Raw genomic sequence first — 19,812 nt, 5'->3', positions numbered from 1 at the left:
GCCAGTTGTGCAACACAGTGACTATTGCGTTGTGCAACAGCGTACAACTAGTGGAACCCCTTTATCCAGAGAGCCAGCCAGTCTGTTGATGTGCTTACTCACTCAGCTTCTGGTAAGTGAAAAGTTTGCTGGGAAACTGAATGAACCCACCCTTTTCTCCCCATCCAACCACCCTGCCCTCGCAACCCCATTTCACTTCCTGCCCTTAACACCTAACAGCTCACACTACTCTGAGGAAACGTTTCACAAACTGAGGGGGTCTTACTGGCAACAACAAACATGCTTTCTGCCCAAATAGCAAAAGGTATTTACATACAGGGCCACAACCTATTTAGTTCTTTAAACTAGTCACACACCGGCGCCTAGACACAGGAATAGCATCTCAAAATCTGCACTTTAATGTTATTGCCTCTATTTGCACGTCAGTGCAAGTATTCCCATATTTAAATGTTAGTGAAGAGCAGAAAAATAATCGTCATCATGCTGCTTCCATAATCCTCCCGTGCCAAGAGTATTCTATTAATCTGTGCAAAAAACCTCTTTGACCTTTCAAGAGCACAGTTTGAGTGAAGCGATTTTGAATTTCCATAAGGATCTGACATATGACCTCCATTTAAGAGGCTATAATTCCTAACAGTTATGCCATTGGCAAATCTCTGTCTGCGGCAAGTGAAAAAGAGAGGTTATTGGCTGGATAGGAAGTATTGATAGCTGGGGTAATTTGACATGATTCCACCCATGACTAAACAAATTGATAAGAAGTTCTGGGTAGAAATGAGGTCCTTTAAGTAAGATAGACATGCACTTTTTGGACAGCTGAGAAAATAATGTATTACATCGGAAGGCTAGATACACATTAATATCTAATAAAAATAAATATAAATAAACTTGTTTGTAATAAGGCAGGATGCCTTCGATGATTTTCCCCATGAAACTATACATTTATAATCAGATCTCGACACATATTTACAAAGACCTTCTGTGAACTAATTTATTCTGGAAAAACCCCTGAAGAACAAAGGCTAGGAAGAAGGAGGAAGGAGGTCTGAAGGATGGGCAGAGGGACATGGGGAGAAGGGCCGGTCCCTGCTGAGGAGTTCCGCTCGGAGGGTGGAAGGGATGGGACAGGTAGGCTGCGCTTCCCTTTTATCTTCCCTGTTAGAGACTCACACATGCAGACAGTACAGGCCACATCTGGATCCCTCATCTACTTATCTGCCCTGCTCTCTTAGGCTCCCAGAAGCTATAAATCAACCGATTTGTGTGAACCCTGCACCAACCCCTCCCCCTGCCTTCATCCATATCCATCTCAGCCCAATCCCCAGGCTTGCCCGCCATGCTTTGAGGAGAGCACCTGAGCCCTGCTCGTTATAAAACACAGAATAGAGCTGACAAAGAACCCATGTTGGCACCAATTATATGATGATAATTTGTTTTGAAAGAGCAAGCTCCCCTTCAAGAACACAAATGGCAAATGGGTCAATCAAGAAGGACACACTAGTCAATAGCCACAAGGAAACCATACAGTTAGTGCAGCAAATGGCTTCTTGACTTGAGATCCACTAAATTAACAGGAGGGGTTTTTGCTCTCTTATTGCAGTAGAGAGGCCAGACTGATGCAACATAAAAATGTGGAGTCAGCCAAAGTACAAGTCCGTTTGCTCCCAGAGTGACTGCGAACAGCCAGAACCACAAACAGTCAGGGTTTACCAGTGTTTCATAGTTTTATAGTAAAGATAAAGGTACATCTTATCTGAAATTAAGTCTACTCTACTAACATTTAAGTGCATTTCAATGAAATATAACATTAACCTTCAGGGGAAAAGAGGAATGGTGCCATGTCACACGGCAAAAGACATTCATTTAATGTGTGTGGCTATTGAGTCAGAAGATGTGATGCAACACGATCTAGGTGTGTAACCACCACTTCTAAACTGCTTCCTGGTAAACAACAATAATAGACTCACTTTGCCCCTTCATTGTGTGAGCACTGAAGAGCCTAATTTAATAGAAAGCCTGGTTGTCTTATTCCAAACTGCACTTTCTCATACCAATATTAAATAAGATACCACTTAAATGCGATGTTTTACTGCAATTAAGTTAGTGCTGCGTCAAAGAAAAGACAAAAAAGTATTATGAAAAAGCTCAATTTTCTTATTTGCAGGTTGACTTAGATGTACAAGGGCACAATGCAAGCATTTCATATTCTAAAGTGTACACAAGTGGGACAGCACCTGGACAGACACGGTATGTAAAGAGTGGCAGCCAAACAGAAAAGAATGAAAAGTCTCAAATCAGAAAAGGTAATATGTAACTAAGCATTGGGTTCATGAGTCAAAAGGTATATGGGTCGGTGTGTGTGTGTGAGCCACAGCTATGAGCATGTTAAAGTGACCTGAATGGACAGGACATGAGACGGCCAGAGGAATGTAGAGGCTGTTCAGGCTGACATAACCCAACGGAGGAATGTAAATACCATCTGCATGACCACGCACACACACACACACACACACACACACACACCCTTCTCTCTCTCTCCCTCTCCTTTTATCATTCCCTTGTCACCTTTGTCTCCTTCAATCTTTCTCTCAGGGTCCGCTCTAAACTTCCACCCCTCGCCCGCGTTTACCTCTCAGACCACTTAACAAAGAGGTGGATGAAAAAGCCACAGTGGCAAGCCAACACAATGAGGGCGAGGCGGGATATGGGCAACTCATGAGAATGCAGTGAATCAACTGGAAAAAAAACAATTTTAGGACGCTGGGGTTCACTGAGCCTCGGCTCTGCCCCGGCTGTCAGCAGTGACAGCAGTTGCACAAGCTTCATTTGAAGTGGATATAAGCCGAGGCACTTCTAATCACGTCACAGGTTTTCAGGTTCTACACAACCGGCTTTCTCCACTTGTTTTCTTCACGTCTGCCATTCCATGCCGGGGGCCAATTCTCAAGGGAACGCTTCCCACACACACACACACACACACACACACACACACACACACACACACACACACACACACACACACACACACACACACACACACACACACACCCTCGCCTTTATGTTTTGTCTTCATTTCTGCCCCCATTCTTAGGGAGTAACGGCTCTGTCAGCCATGAGAATAAAAACAAACCTCGTCAGGCTTGTAATCAGAGATAAATAATGTCAGCATTATATGAGTAAGTCTCTCAGAGGTAAGTGTTCACATGCTCTGTATGTTAGTCTGTGTGTTGCCCAAAAGATGAGTCTGTGAGTTAAGACTATGACTATGCCACAGGCCAGACATTTCACTTGTCATTGTTTATCAGTTGTGGTCTATATAACGTCCGTCCTCCTACACACTCACACACAAACACACACACGTGCTATCTATCTACAACACCTTTCAGAACAAAATGTACAGTATTTGGGAGGACTTGAGAAGTAACAAGGACTTCTGTTGAAAAACCTAGTGCCAAATGTTACATATCAAAAATCAATGACTGATAACATTCAAATTCATTAAACAAGAGCGGTGGAAAAAAATTAATTTCCATGGTTCTGTATCGCTATGCAGTCAGAACATAAATCAGGCTACACAGTAGGCTACAGTTTGTCTCTCAAGAAATGTGCAGATGGATGCCTGAAGGCATGCTGCCAGCCTTATATGAATCATATCACTGTAAGTAAACTACACACTTATTCCCACCATGGGATGATTTAGTGGAGTGTCAGGGTGCCCCTGTTCTTCAAAGACAAACCTTTTGAAAAATAAAGCCGGACTCAGCATTTCTAGTTGGCACTTTTATGCTGGTATGAGCAGCTTTCGGAGATGAGGCCGTATTGCTTTACATCTTACATTTGTCTGAGCTAGCAGATGCAAAGTTGACCATTTGATTCCTGCGGCAAAGTACAGAAATTTCACACGGGGTGAGCTGACAACTCAAACCGATTACCTCAGCCTTCCTTGCGTGCTCTTATGCGAGGAATTCATTTCTCTTCTTTCTCTCATGCCTTCAAAGAACCTGACAACTTTTTCTCTGTCAGCAGAAAATACTATTTCTAAAAACAAAAGCTTTCTGTTACAGTCAGTCATTTTTGTCAATGAAACTAGGACTCACGATGCAGGCTGAGGGAGATGTTGATGGTGCGGATGTTAGTGACAGTCTTGAGGTCAGGGATGCTGGCACACTTCAGCTGGGTGGCGGCGGGGGTGTCACCCACATCTATCCAGCAGACGGTCTCCTCGGCATAGATGAAGTCCATAGCCATGGTCTGCTTGGTGGCAATGGAAGGCAGCCGGGACGTGGAGCCGCTCAGGGAGGTGCAGCGGATGTCATGGAGGTTAGCAATCAACAGCATTGGCAGACGATCTACTGGCTCTGGGGAAGGCAAATAGAAAAAGCGGACACAATGAGGGAAAGGGGGCATAAGGGGGAAGAGATAGGACGAGGAGATGGAGAGGAGCCATAGACCAATACATGTCTCTCCAGTAAACAAGCTTGTAAAACAAAAGGGGGGTGCCACACCATGCAGATGTGATCATCTGATAAAATACAGCGGGAAACATTGTTGACAGAGAAACAAATCAACTCTCTGTTTCACTATGTGTGTGTGTGTGTGTGTGTGTGTGTGTGTGTGTGTGTGTGTGTGCTCACCATTTTTGGCTTTGCAGGAGCGGTTGTCAGGCTGCAGCAGGTAGCCCTCGACACAGCTGCAGGAGTAGGAGCCATTGGTGTTTGTGCACGTCTGACTGCACGTCCCGTACACATTGCACTCATTGAAATCTACAGAAAAATAACACAATGTATTTATAGACTCAGTCAGTGATGAGATATAAAGAGATTGTGCAGCAGCCCTTTTCACAACTCACTACAGTGGGTGTACTTAGATACAAAAATGTTAAGCACTGGGTAAAAAAAGCAAAAGGTTACTACCAAACCCCGTAACATGCATTAATCTTCTCTCGAGGCGAGAGGTTCGATAACAAATTATAATCTTCTCTAAACGCTGCTGCTAGCAAATTCCAGTCAGCGAGCAGAAAGTCAGAGTAATCAGATGATTTTATGAATGTTACTTTGGCCAAATTAGAATAAATCTGCCAAATCACCCACTCACCTTTACATGTCTTTCCATCTGCAGCGACCTCATAGCCGTTGCTACAGTAGCAGAGAGGCCCATCATGAGTCACAGCACAGTGAAACTGGCACCCATTGGAGGCACAGCCTGGTGCCTGCTCTGAAGCAGAGAAAAACCGCAAGACATAAAAAATATGAAATACTGTGACGGGGGGGGGGGGGGGGGGAGGAGAATACATTCTGGACAACAATGGAGGTTAAATGAAGCCTGTTTAAGTAATTGCCTCAGGTTTGTGTGCAGATCAGCTTTCTAATGTTAATCTTAATCCCAATGCAATCTTCACAGAACCATACTGTCATATCCTTTCACATCTCCACTGGGGGATCAGATTGTGTGTGCATGTGTGTGTGTGAGAGAGAGAAAGTGGGGGTCGCACATGGCAGCATGTGTATTAATCTGTGCATGTGACAGACGAGATGGTTTGAATGCACACACGTTAGCGGGCCTCTTCTTTCCCGCCCCCAGAGGAAACTCAAGGACACATCCTTTTTGCAGGAAATGAAGGAGGGTCATCCACACATATGATAAAATATTTCATCACTTAGGTCATGTGTGCGTCCACCAAAATAAAAAAGCTGTGATCCGCACTGGGTGGGTCCTTGCCCACAGTTCAATAAACCTTTTACAGAAATTACAGTATGTGAGGGACATATATTATGCTGATCATGATCAGCTCTCATTCGTTTACATTTCTTTTAATTCACATGTGGAACTTGCCGTCTCTCCATTTCTGCTAGCTTTCATCTCTGAATTAAGATTTACGCTGACATGAAATATGACAGGCGCGTATTCTCATGCTGCAGTCCTAAATCACAACAACCCCTGGTTACCCTTTGAAGCTCCAGGACAGTGACCACAGCAATATTCTGTATCAGCGAGTAAAGCCAAAGCCTTCACATAAACTACCACCAACACATCCAGTGCTGATCTAAACGTCACTTAAAAGTTGAGTGAATAAGTTGAGAAACATTCACATTTAATCACTTACCAAGTGTAAACACCAATATAACAAAACAGTAAATAAAAGAGGCTTCCACTAGCACAAAGAAATTTACCTCGGCATCAAACAAAAAACGGTGAATGGTCATGGACGCACTATGCGTACAGTAGCTAATGATAGTGTGGCTGTGAAGAGCGGAGATTGGACCAGTGAAGGGCCCTTATAGCCTGTGGCACTCTGGGCCGCAATGACCCTTTTGTTGTGGCCCCACTGAGAGTCCCCAGCAAACACTGTGGCCAACATCGAATCCATTCACTGAGCCTGACGCTGCGAGTGACCACAGGCAACTAAAGGGCTACAATACCCACAAACTCCACCTCTGTCCAGGGTCATTTTGTTCCATGTTGCACTCAAGTGTCCATGTGTGGGCAATATAGACTAAATTAATATTGCACTAATTATCATCAACATTATATCAATAGCAACCTCTGATGATACAAAGTATTCAACTAACATCCATCCATTTCTAATGTGTTCATGAGAACAAAATCCTATAATTAAAAGAAAATTGTTTTCCCAAAGCTCTTACTTTGACAGATTTAGGTTAAATCTAAATTTTCCTTCCACACATGAGAAGCATACTTTTGTTACGATTAAATTTTATGGTGAGAATATGATAAACGTTAATCTTGATCATACTGGTAACTCTGTATAATAACCATCATTTATAAATAGTAATTACTGTTAAACAATTCAATTATAGTTAATGTTTCATTATTATTAGTAATGCTAATGTGTGTAATATGAATTCATTTGTTTATAAATTATTTATTGTATCATAGTTGATAAGAGACATTACTTACATTCTGATTACATCAGTAATCTATCTATATCTATCTATCTATATATATCTATATCTATATCTATATCTATATCTATATATATATATATATATATATATATATATATATCTATATCTATATATATATATATATATATATATATATATATATATATATATATATATGTTACGGATTCGTTAATGATTAACAAAGTATTAAATCTAAATAATGTTTATAGATACTTCACAAAGTATTTATTAACCATTTAACAAGGTATTATAATCATCAGTTGCAACTTTATAATAGCCATCCAAATAATGTTTGTAGGTGGTTTACAAACCAATTATTAACCCATAAGTGTTAAAATATCTGGTCCATCTATGTAATGCTTTTTATAAATTATTTGATAATCATTACAAAATACTTAATATAGTATATAAAAGTTATAATGTAACAATTTATAAAAGGCAACAATAAAATCTGTTAAAACAACATCAATTATAGCATTCCTAATAATTAGTAAACATTACTACTTATCACTTAATTGTTTGTTGACAGTAAAATAACTATTAACTTGAGTTCAATTAATTATCAATTTACCATTTATTAATGATGGTTATGATCAAATGTTACCCACGTGAAAAATAAATAATGTGTGTTTCCTTTGAGAGGGTCTGGGGGGAAAAGTTTCTGGAATGCGAGTCTGCAAATCCTTTTGCTTGTTCTAACCTCAGAGAGCTTTTGTAGTTGTACGATAGCAGGAAGAGCAGAGGAAGGGAGCAACGCGAGGACAGAAAATGTAAAGTGAACAGAAAACTACAGAAGAAGAATGCAGAAGAACGGGGAGAAGAGGAAGGTAGGGCAAACAGAAATGGAACCATAAAGGGGTTAAGGACTGGTTAGAAAGTTACAGCTCCAAGCAAACAAGCAACAGCAGCGTGTCAGACGTTTGACCAGGGGTTAATGAACGAAGCAAACAAATCACACAGTGACACACTGCATGCCTTCAGTACTAAACAAGCATGCCAAAGCCATTGATCCTGTTGCTGCATGGATGGCAACCCTCAATTTCACTCATCTATGGCTCTTTAAAAAAGGGAAGCAGTGAGAGTATAAGGCTGCTTGCCAAAAGACTAGTTTCATCAGAAGACATCTCACATTTGTGTGCACAATTAAACAGACTTCAATAACTCACTGATGCAAATATGAGGAATATATGATAATGCCAGCACAAGTTTCAGGTACATATGATACACTGTGCATATTTTGTTCATTTGTCTGGAACTAGTTTCTGGAACCACTTATGGTGGGCTGGAGTGTAGCATGAATAGCAACACAATATTAGAGCCAAGGAGAGAAAGTAAATTAGGGAAGGAAACAGAGACCAGAAGAAGATAAGAAAAACTGCTCTTTGTCCACAGCCAGTGCAGGATGGGTGCAACAAGATGACACAGGTTGATTGACAGGTTGTGGCGGTAGTTATACAACAAAACTGTAATAACTAAATGATTTCAGGAACATAACTTAACAAAAAGATCAGCTCATCTATCCATCAACTGTCTTGAGAACAATACGAAAAATCCCAAATGAAGCCTCTCCAGTTCAACATCCAGAGGCCATAATTGAACCACACACTCATTTTATAAAAGGCTATTCCAGTGTGTGACATTTAAAGAGAGGCAATTCCCAGGACATTCCTACTTTACCTTTGTGCTCTCACTGTCTGGAAACAAGTCTACACATGCCCCTGTCCTCTACCTGCAGCGGACAGAAGCCTACTGTTTTCTTACATGGCTCCATCACATTACCAGATTTCTACTTCTGAAATTGAATGGTTTGTGCATATTTGTGTACATTTTGTATGGATATACATGCCTTTCACATAATTCATTTGAATTATAGCATAACCCTAACCCTTTTTGACTAATACTTTGAGAATACCAATACTTATTTCAATTTAGCAGATCACGTTGCTCAGTTAAACACACAATGAGGCACCATCGAAGACCATTTCATTCTGTGAAACTACCAACTCACTATTTGGTGCGTTCCATCACATAGAGGTTGGTGGTTAATGCTGCATTGTTGAAAAGAGAGAAACTGTTGAGAACGGTAAATTAGATTTAAAGGAAATAATGGTGTGTATATCTAGGTATGCATAGGCAAAGCAATTGTGAGCATAAAAGTGTATTTATTGGCAGTTGTGTGGAGCTGCAGAGTCAAAGGGAGCAAAGTCACCATTATGCAAACACAAGCAGGACAGTGCCTTGAGTAATGAGCAAACAGTAGCTATCGTAGTCCCAAATAGTGGCAGCATGCTGACCCAGCTGCTGAACTCTAAACTTACGTAAAAAACTCAAACACACAAAGTACACACTGTGGCACACTAAACAATCCCAAACACACAACAGTTGAACTTGCCTGAGAAAATCAATACTTAGGCTTTCTTCACTCTGCAGCCCATTATGAGTCAAGAAATACATGACAGTTTCACAACACTTGAGTGTCTCTAAATACAGTGACGGGCAAAGACAATAAAACAGGTCTTGTCATGCGAGACAACTCTAACTGCAGCCAATAAACTCATTTAGGTCAAGACCCGCTCTTGAATAAAGATGGAAATGGGGTCTTACTACAGGCAACCTCAAGAAGCCTATGACTGATTCTCATTCCACAGTTAGTGGGAATGAAGGACAATGAAAGCTCACTGCATGCATAAACAATAGCATAAGGCCACAACAATAATCGGGGAGCCCTTTGAGACGCCGAGAAAAAGGGAAAAGCTCTCAAGAGAACTGCCATGACCCCATTTTCTCTTCCCTATCAATCAGTCGCTTCTGAGGGAGGGAGGCAGGTCTAATGCCCCCCCCCCCCCCAGAGAGAGAGAAAGGACAAACGCAGGCCTACAGATCAATGAAAAGACTCAACGTTCACCCATTTGACAGAAAAACAACATAACTGCCCATTGTCTGAAAAGGCTGCATTTACCTTTAAAAAAAAAACAGGGGAAAAAATGCTCTTTTAAATACAGGCCTGAAACTATACTTTGTGTTTTAACCAAAGGATGGCAGACAAAGTTAGAATAGCAAACTTGAGACACTGGTTTGGATTACTAAATCATATTGGAAAACATTCTTAACGTATGCCTTTTACATGCTCTTGAGCAAGACACCAAGGGCCAATCCCTTTTTTGAGTATGACTATACACACTTCCTTCTTTTGCAATCAAAGAAGGTTCTTATAGGGTAACATTGTTACCGAGCTCGCTCACGCTCTCCTCAGCGACATTAAGTGTATGGCACAAACTGTGGCTATTCTATGGCCAACCAATGTTCTGATATTTAAACTTGGCAGCTGACACACCTAAAAGTCTTGCCTCTTGCCCATCTTCTCACTAGTAAGACAAAAGCTTCTCAGGGCCCAAAGACAGCATAATATAGGCATGTTCTGGTTTGTTTTTACTTTGCTTTTGCAAAGACAACACAAACACAAATCAAGTGTCAGTTTAAGTGCTGTATCTGAACCTTGAGACCATATCGCATGTATCAACTTCGCCACCCGTCACAGAATCATCGAGTCCACCTGGTTACTCCTTTGCTATCATTCCTATACACAAGCCGTGCAAAACATTGCTACACACTATGAAAATGCTGATTAAAATTTATGTCAGCAAGATAAAATTCCTGCCTAGCCTTGCTACACTCCCCTTTCTAACCACTCTTGTCAACAACTTTGGCAGAATTACTTGGACACACCGACCTACAAAGTGTGCTTTCAGACATCAGTGCCCAGGTATACTTGCACAAGCCGGCAGTTTGTACAAGCAAACACTAGGATGCTTGTGAAAGGCCAGGCCTTTCCCTGAAAAGAGGGGCGCTCACAAACACCAATGCCAAAAGTTCTGGACACACTGCTGGTGTGTTTGTGTGCGGAGTAATGGGTGTGTTTGGGTGTGTATTTGCAAGAATGTGACTTTGAGTGTACGTTTGTGTGCATGTGTGAGTATATGCATGCATTACAAGCACATGAATGTGTAGGCGTGAGGATAGATGGACTTGTGTCCTCAGGGACAGGCAGTGCATGTTATGATTGGATGACATCATCCCTGTGTTGGGTAAAGGCTTGTCTCGCAGTGATGACCAGTATGTGGGATACCAACACACTCACCCACTCTGTACAACTGTCCACTTCAACAGCCCAACAATGCTCCTGCTCTTCTGAAAAAGCCATATCACACTTAAATGCTCTGACTAATGCACTACAACATTTTAATCTAATAACTCCATGTAGAAGATGTTATTCTTTATCTATGTATACAGGATGGTCCAATAGGAAAACTCTCTATTGCATGGGCGGTGAATAAGATGTAGAGATATTACATTGCAAGAAATAATGGAAATAGAATAAATTACATTAAAACACATAACATTTGCATAAATACATGTAAATACATAAAACACAGAAATCCCACAACAAATTAACCCTGAATATCTAACAATATTCAAATGTAGCACACGGTCTTACACAACAGAAGCTTTGGTTATTACGTTTAAATACGCAGAAGAGATAAGGTGATCCAAGATTATAGACGTCGTTTGAAAACCTGGCAGACCAACCCATGTTCCAGGGTTTCGGTTCACGGATACTTGATTGTAAATATTTGAATTGTGATTTGATATTCTAGCTAAGGGACTGTCATACGGAACAGCACAGTATGTCCCTACTATAACAAGCAAAATGGAGCGACAGACAAACGGGCGTGCACAACAGAAATTAAAAATATGTACCCAACACCAGTTATTGCAACTATAAACAGGCAGAGCTTCAGACAGCTCTATCTAAGGACTGCCTTGCTGAATACTGAGGCAATTCTCTGTAGGAAGCCGAAGTTTGCTCCTTTGTCTATAGTAACAAAGACCGACACTATGGACCCAATATGTTCCATCGCTCATTCTTCAATGGACTCTAATTAATAGTAGAGGATTTTGATGGGATTCTTCTCCAGCTGCATCCGGGCTGAACGCTCATCATTCCCACAGGGATTGGGGAAACAGCCTCATAGCTGAGCTGATTGATCATTTAATGACTTTTTTCCCCGAGAAAGAGAAATTCCATTGTAATTGCAGAAGCCAGAGCAGGAGAGCTCATTAAAGGGACTAATACAAGAGATTATTGGATAGAAAAAATAGTTTTGAATGGGAAGACAGTGAGATGCTAGCAAGAAGAGGCTGGCTGGTCATTTCTTATGCACAACAAAGATGATACAATTTCTTCTGAGTGTGTTTTGCGGGACATGAGAGTAAGCAGATGTGTGTGTGTGTGTGTGTGTGTGTGTGTGTGTGTGTGTGTGTGTGTGTGTGTGTGTGTGTGTGTGTGTGTGTGTGTGTGTGTGTGTGTGTGTGCTAGTGTGTTCGTTACCTCTGCAGTGAGGGCCCTCATCCCAGCCATCGGTGCAGTCTGGGTTTCCATCACACACTTTGCTCATATGGATACACACATCGGGGTCGAGGCACCCGTGTTCATTGACAGGACACTGGTTCACCCTGTTGTGTGAGCCTGGAAAACAAGATAAACACATGTAAGGAAAAACAGCAGTGCAAAGCTAAATACAGAAAGTACAACTAACAAATAACTTATGTACAGTGGTAAACCAATAACCAATTTAAATGCAACAATAAAAAAAGAACATTCAAAATATGTATTTTAAAATGTGTGCATTTGGCTTTATGAAACGATTCAAAGATAAGGCTGAATCCCTAGCTGCGGGCCCTTTAGCCCTTAAACTCCCTTAACTGCACAAGTTAGAAAATGTGAGATATGTTTTCATTCTAAAATCGTATTACTATAACCTTTACTTAATCAGGGAGTCTCTTTGAGACCAAGATATATTTCGCAGGACAGACCCGAGTACAGAAGAAGAAATAAAACCGAGATAAGACAGACAACAAAACACAGCCTGTGGATCAAACAAATGTGTCTTACACTGGCTGCGTTTGCAGAAGGCTTCAAGTTTCTCAATTCATTTATTTCCTGTTGTGAGTAGGGTAATATCATCAATCAGCATTAAATAGTCCATTTATAAAACAAGCCCTTAGATACAGCCTTGCATCTCGTACAGTATGATGCACAAGCGACACTAAATACGGTCTGTACATTTTGCAGATACCAAAGAACATTATTAGGAAATGACAAAAGTAAACACTGGCAACAACATATTGAATCTAAATGGGGTGTTGAGCATGGCTGTACTGTATAAGGAGAAGGTGTGGAGGGCATAGGACAGAACGTGATCTCCTCTGGTCCAGAAAAAGAGATTTTTTTCTTTTGCCAGCGTCACACCAGAACATACAGTAGATGCAGTCTCTTCCCTTCATTCTCTCCCACTCTTCTCTCTATCTCTCCTCTCAGCCCACACTGCAGAGCAAATCGTTTGCCGCCTCCTCCTCCTCCTCCTCCTCCTCCTCCTCCCTTTCTCTCTCTCTCTCTCTCTCTCTAACATCTGCTGACCCATTTTAGAAAAACACTAGAAGCAGAAAAAATAAAGTTCACCGCCTTCACAGAAAACGATCTGTAGAGTTCTGTGGGTTATGCACGGTGCACGAGAAAGGCTTTGAGCTACAAACCTGTTTCAGACGCCTGCTTCAGAATCTGACATACACAAAGTCTTTAGTGTCTGTATATTAAGCAGCCAAAATGTAAATCATTGGATCCGTATTTCTGCCTCATGCATGTTAAGTTTTGAGAGTTCTGAAGTGAGACTTTGAGGATAGAGGGTGTTGTACTGTAAGTAACACACATATCATTTACTTTTATTCAGTATGTAATGTCTTTGTGTCATGCACATCCAGTTTGAGTTGTGGGACGCTATTATCTCTTAGAGATAAGTAAAAATATCTCTCTCGTATTTTTGCAAGACATGCACTCAAATGAATCAAAGTGTGGATGTGCTTAAAGACTTATGAGGGAGAACATTTGCATACTTCTCTAAAGAATGCCACAACCATTCTCTCTAAGCTCTCTATCTATTCAAGGGATTAGTAACCACACACAGATCATACAATGTAACTCAGTTAAAACAAGCATCTTAAAGTGACAAGAGCTACCATAATGATCCCACCACAGCAGCCTGCGTGGAAAATGTGCCACATACGAACAGAGAATTAGCTTCCAATACATCTGGTTCAGGGAGAGAGAGGGAGAGCTCTCCCATCTGGGGGATGCTAGTATATTAGCAGCCCTCCCACAGCCGCGGTCTCTAAGCCAGCCCGATTTACATTCAATAAACTGGCAACCTGGGGATTTCTACATAAACTGCACTAACAAGAATGAACTGCAATGCACACTGGAAGCGAACAAACTGCCAAGGATTTATCATATGCAAACCTTTTTCTCTGAGTGTAAGTCATAGTAAAAGTCAGCTGAATCACTCCACAAATCTGCGTCTTTACAACTATGCATACATGTAAGCATATTTGACAAAAGCGATGTGTTGAAGATTGAGCAGATAAACTAATTACCTGACAGTGTGGTACGCTATACCAGGAACCAGGTGCCAACACAGTGCAGCAAACAAAAGACTGACAAGACAATAACTCTACTTTCCATCACACACACTTATACCTTTTCATCACCAGGCAGCAGCAGAATAACTTTTACTGCCAGCGATACACAACAGCCGGAAATAATTGTTTGAGTTCCACAACACAGTAATACCTTGGCAGGAGCTGAATAGGAACCAGCAGCAGAAAACTAGATAGAAAGGACAATATGGAGGATTAAATAACTTTGCAGGAGGGACAATGGAGATGAACCCTGTACTCCCTGCTCCAGTTTGGGAAGTTGTTGGCAGTGTATTACAATAAGCTCCCCTCATACTGGCAGTAGGCATTTCCTGTGTCATATGTCAGTGGAAGCAGAGCATTACTGCAAACATCTGAAGGGAAAGAACACAGTAGAACTTCTAACACACACACACACACACACACTTAAGTCTACAAAATAGTATTTTTTTATTCTGTAGCTGCTGACTTTTAAAACTACCGGTTCATTTACAAACTGTCGTTTTCTGTCATACGTTTCAGAGAAAGATGCAACACAGATGGTTTATTTTTGAGCCAAAAGGGAGAATGAGTAAAATCCATTCTGCTTTGGAGTACTTCATAGCATCAACTAATCTTTGCGACACAGTGAGCACCTCTCTTGTTTTAGCTAAGGGTGCTCCGATCAGCAGCACAGGCCGATCTGATCACTAGTCATAGGGTCTATTTAAAGCCATTTCTCCGCGCCTGTCAACAAGCGATTCGGCTCCTCTGCTCTTTGTATGTGTATGCGTGTCTCTCTATAAGTGCTGATCACGTAAAGGTTTCGGCATCTGGCATCTGGCACCTTTCACTGTCAAACTGAAGATTTATTTGTCAGTGAAGCAACAGCATGTAAAGCAATTCATCAAGCCTGCAGCGCCTTTTCTGAACTGAAAGATCATTACGTCAAAAAGTTACACATCCATGAATTTTGAAACTTCCCAGATGCATTCGGCTTTAAAGACTGTGTAGAAGTTGTTCCCATCCAAACTCTCTCCGCCCCAGATGTTGAGGATAACAAATCATTGAAATGGGTTGTTATTCATGTTAAGGGGATATAAACTGCATATTTACAGTCCCCAAACACTGTTGCTCGATGGAAAGATGCAACTCATGATTAAAAGATTCAACTCTTCTTTTCTCTCTTCTCTTCTTTAAATATGCTCAGCTTGAAAAAGGGAGACCATCGTGAGAACCCTCAGAATAACGTGCTCTTTGATGCTTTTGCCATATTTATTTGAATTATCTTTTCAATGGGTAGTTTGATATTTCTTTTGCCATACTCATGTTTATGGAAAGAAAGCCGACTCTCTGACTCTCACTAATAAGGACTAAAACAAGTTAGTTGGTTATCTTGTTTAATTTGGTCTAACTCTTTAGTTCGGAAGTAACTTATACAAAGTTAAGATTTGTTTCAGAAAGCCACTTTCTAAACTTTATTTTAACCCTTAATTTAGCTCCATTTAATTCTCAATTCACATGCTTCTGTGGCACTACGTTATATATTATATAATATTGTTATACAACTTATACAGTTATATTTGAAAACAAATGTAACACCTGCCCTGGAAATATTAAATGCTCAATGTTGCAGAACTAACTAAACTTTATAACTAACTAAAAATGTCTGCACTCATTCGGGCCTGTCATTCCAAAGTCACTAACAAGGGACTGTTGCTTTTCATGTTTAAAACAGGCCGACAGATCTTCTATCTCCATTTAAACAAAAGAATATTTCCAAAATGAAATGTATCCTAGAATTTACTGATCTGCATAAAGTAATTCCAAGCAATCCAGCAAATTGCTATGCTCTTGCCTCAAGTCAAACGTGCTTCCTCGTGCTCAACTTATAAAAAATACAACTGCTCGGATTTGTTGGAGACCAAAAGATGGATCATTGTAAAATGCTTTGCAACCATCTCTAAAAGTTCTATAAAACATAGATAACAGTATCAAATATATATATTATCTCCATCTGTTAAGGGCCACAGAGTAAAAAAAACGATTCCTCTCTCAATTCAGTGCAGACAAAACCACAAATAAGGTACCACAAAGAGCCGTGAATTCATGTGAAATAAAGAATTTCAAAATATGGAGATTTTACAGGGTCATCAGGTTAACACACTGAAAATAATACCTATTCTAATCGACGGCACATTTCAGTGTGCCGTCGATTAGAATAGGTATTATTTAAAGTATCATTAGCAGGTGCATTTGAGTTTGCCATAGGAGTGAAGGAATATAATTAACACAGAACAATATTCAAGGAAACCATAACACGACACTTCACTGAGATTGCAAAGATTCTTCGGTGAGTTCAGCAGCATTAAGGCCGTGGCACCCCAAGCCGATATCGGCCTTGTTTTTGCGGTGTGTCCAGCGCTGTCGTAATGTTTCGTCCCTGCTGACTCCGCTGGCAGTTTCAGCAGGTTGAATCGGCAACGGAGACCGACATCATGGCCATTTGGAATGAAGCAGTTGAAGACCAACTGATCAGCGAAATGAAATTGGAAGGAAACCGCTATTTCTAGTTTGTATATACTCTGTCCAAGTTTGTTTGAATGACGAATACAGTCATATACTGCTGATGTCGAGAGTTATTGCCACTCACGCAGGCACCTTACGTACGTGCTCGTTTGCAGTTGGCTGTAGTCGTTGCGGTGTGTTCAAATGCAACTTTTTGGTCAAGGCAAAGTAGTACTACTCACTAGTGCGTTAATGTCGGCTTGGTGTGTCAGGGCCTTTAGAGACAAAGAACTGAACATGAGAAAAAAGAAGCTTGGCAGTGCAGTGGATACCAGACAAATAAAAGAGGGGAAATTACATCCCTCACACCTATTACAGGGCAGAGTGAGGATAATTACATTATGGCACTAAACTGTGTGATCAGCTAACAGCGATATTAGCATATCATCACTGGGTCCTCAGGGATCTTAATTGTTAAAATCTTTCTCTGCTGTGTGATCTCGCCCTCTCAGCCTGTTATGAGAATCACATATTAAAGCAAAGAGCGCTGGGATTCATGATTAAAACAGTATAAACTATGAGTCATAATGCAGAACTTAGTTCCTGCCTTATTGAAACTCTTATTGCAGCATGCGCTCTTTGGAGTGAAATATGACTTTGTGCAAAGACAATATTACACATATCCCCTGAGCACAGTGTAGATTTAAGTAAGTAATGTATCACTACCCGTGTCACCTTCAAATAATTCCCCCCATATTGTGCCGTCATCCCTCGCTTGTGGCTCTGGGTTCCACTAACTTGCCTGACCGGCATTGGGCTTGTGACGTGAAATAAGGTCTCTCCCAATGTGTGCTTCCCTCCAACACCTCAACCTCTGGACCCCACCATCCCCCATCCTTCAGTTCCCCGTAGTTATGCAATGACCTTAAATTTGGATCCCCTGTCGATCTTTTGTCCTTAGCATAAAAGCCGGCTTTTCTTCCTGTTCCATGCCAGCCCCTGACTGACTCCCATAAAGTCTGCTGTCAGCTCGAATGAATATGTTGTGCAGGGTGACAGGCAGGCCTGCCCACTGACTAACTATCCCATCTCTGGAATCACACTTTACAGCAGCATGCACAACAAGCACATGGCTATGCAAAACCCCACTGAGGCAGCCACAGCACACAGGGCTTACAGTACGGCACATAGTGCTCTCACGGGAAGAAACCCTGATGCGCTAGTTAATTTCCCCAACATGCTTATATCCTATGTGCAATAATGGGAATTCAACCTTTCACTCAGTCTATTTATTAGATTTTCCTTTTTACTGTTACTTATTCATTGTATCCTGTTTGTTTTACTGATGCTTCTTCTTATTACACTATCCCCTTTGCTGCTGCAACACTTCACATTTTCCAGCTGTGGGACTAATAAAAGGATCGTATTTTATCTTACCATAGTCTTAAAGGATGAATATGAATACCAGCAACCTATATATATTCATCCCATAATAACACATGGTAATCAACAGTAATTTGCTCTGACTAAACTAGTAAGTGTTTGACACTGAAAAGATAGAGTCTCGGTGGAGTAAGATTCAAATCTGAATTTTTCCAGTAAAACCGGTCTGTTAAATGTGTTGCCACAGAGTTAACTGTCACTGTATGAAATGCACCGCTTGAACATTTCCTTAAAGTAACATACACAGAGACAGCAAGCAAAAACAAACCAACAAACCATCTGCAAACGGGGGAGGGGGGCTGTGAGGCAAGTACACCAGAGGAAAGACTGGAGATGAGATATGAGGAACAGAGATGACTTAAGTCTATCTTCTCCGACAGGAAGACAGTGGGATACAGGAAAGAAAGAGAGAGAGAGAAGACGGGGCGTGGAGAGGACAGCAGAGAAAGCGAAGTGGTGCCTGTGTGGCGTGAGAAAGCCCTGTGTTCCCTGTCTGTTGATAGGCCGGTGAAGCTGAGGAGGGCTCAGGGCCACAGACCAGAGGGATTTACAGGGCTTTGCTCCTTCCTCTGTGGAAGCAGTGTGTCAACCACTGCCACTGCAGACCCTCCTGACCCTGCATGGTGCCCCCTGCAAGAACAGCTACATGACTGATTATAGGCCATGAAAAGACACCCCCCTCGCCACCTCAACTTTGCTGTTTAAGGTCGTTTCTACAGTGAATGGGTCAGAGCTAAACAAAGCTATTTCCATCCTAATCTTCTTATTTTCTCCAATACAAAGGCTTTTCCTGTAGGATCATCCCATCTCCCCTTGTCTCTACCCCATCCCACCACCTCAGCAGTCAGCTGTTGCTGGTTGTCTTGGAGATGCTGCTGAGGCATGACAGTCAGATGGGCCGGACAAAGGACCAGGCTGGCGAGCGTCCAGAGGGGGTTTGAGGGCAAGAGATGGGCAGATAACCTTGTTGTGTGGCCCACGGTCGCCTTAGGCAGCTGCACAGAGATGATAACTCAATTTTCCCATCAGACCTCCCTACCAGCTTGGGCCCCAGGCCATGGCATCCACTGGCATGGGCCAGAGTGTGTGGGTCGAGGGACATGGTATGGTTGTGTGTTGGGAGCTACTTTCACCACAGTATCGCGCTGCTACATCAGACAAACTCTTTAAAAGAGTGTCCAGTGTGTTGTCCTGTTCAAAGCAAAGACATGAATCCACATGTCTACTGGAAGATTAACATGAAAGTGTGTGTCTGAATGCGAGGGTGCACATTTGGCTAGTGTTACATTAAATACTTTCAGCCTCTTCAGCCAAGGGTCCCTCTATTTCATTATGAAACTGCATTCCAAGGCATATCCCCTCAAAATTACTTTCAAGAATCAACAAGGTAAAACAAATGAATGTGTGCGTGTGTCTATATGTTGGC

At 41.5% G+C, this 19,812-nt stretch overlaps 1 protein-coding gene across 2 annotated transcripts in view; it reads right to left on the bottom strand.

Moving 5' to 3' along the window:
• Window positions 1-19,812, bottom strand: part of LOC115010607 (low-density lipoprotein receptor-related protein 1-like) — an 81,630-nt gene that overhangs the window by 46,309 nt on the left and 15,509 nt on the right. For both annotated transcript variants that reach the window (XM_029435268.1, XM_029435269.1), the window contains exons 3-6: window positions 12,316-12,453; window positions 5,095-5,214; window positions 4,635-4,763; window positions 4,098-4,358 (exon numbers count right to left, since the gene is read on the bottom strand). In XM_029435268.1, the coding sequence (XP_029291128.1) occupies window positions 4,098-4,358; window positions 4,635-4,763; window positions 5,095-5,214; window positions 12,316-12,453 (648 nt within the window). The remainder of the gene's footprint in view (window positions 1-4,097; window positions 4,359-4,634; window positions 4,764-5,094; window positions 5,215-12,315; window positions 12,454-19,812) is intronic.

The sequence above is a fragment of the Cottoperca gobio genome, chromosome 7, assembly GCF_900634415.1.
Source record: "Cottoperca gobio chromosome 7, fCotGob3.1, whole genome shotgun sequence".
Lineage (NCBI taxonomy): Eukaryota > Metazoa > Chordata > Actinopteri > Perciformes > Bovichtidae > Cottoperca > Cottoperca gobio.
This window is presented reverse-complemented; position numbering and strand designations above follow the sequence as displayed.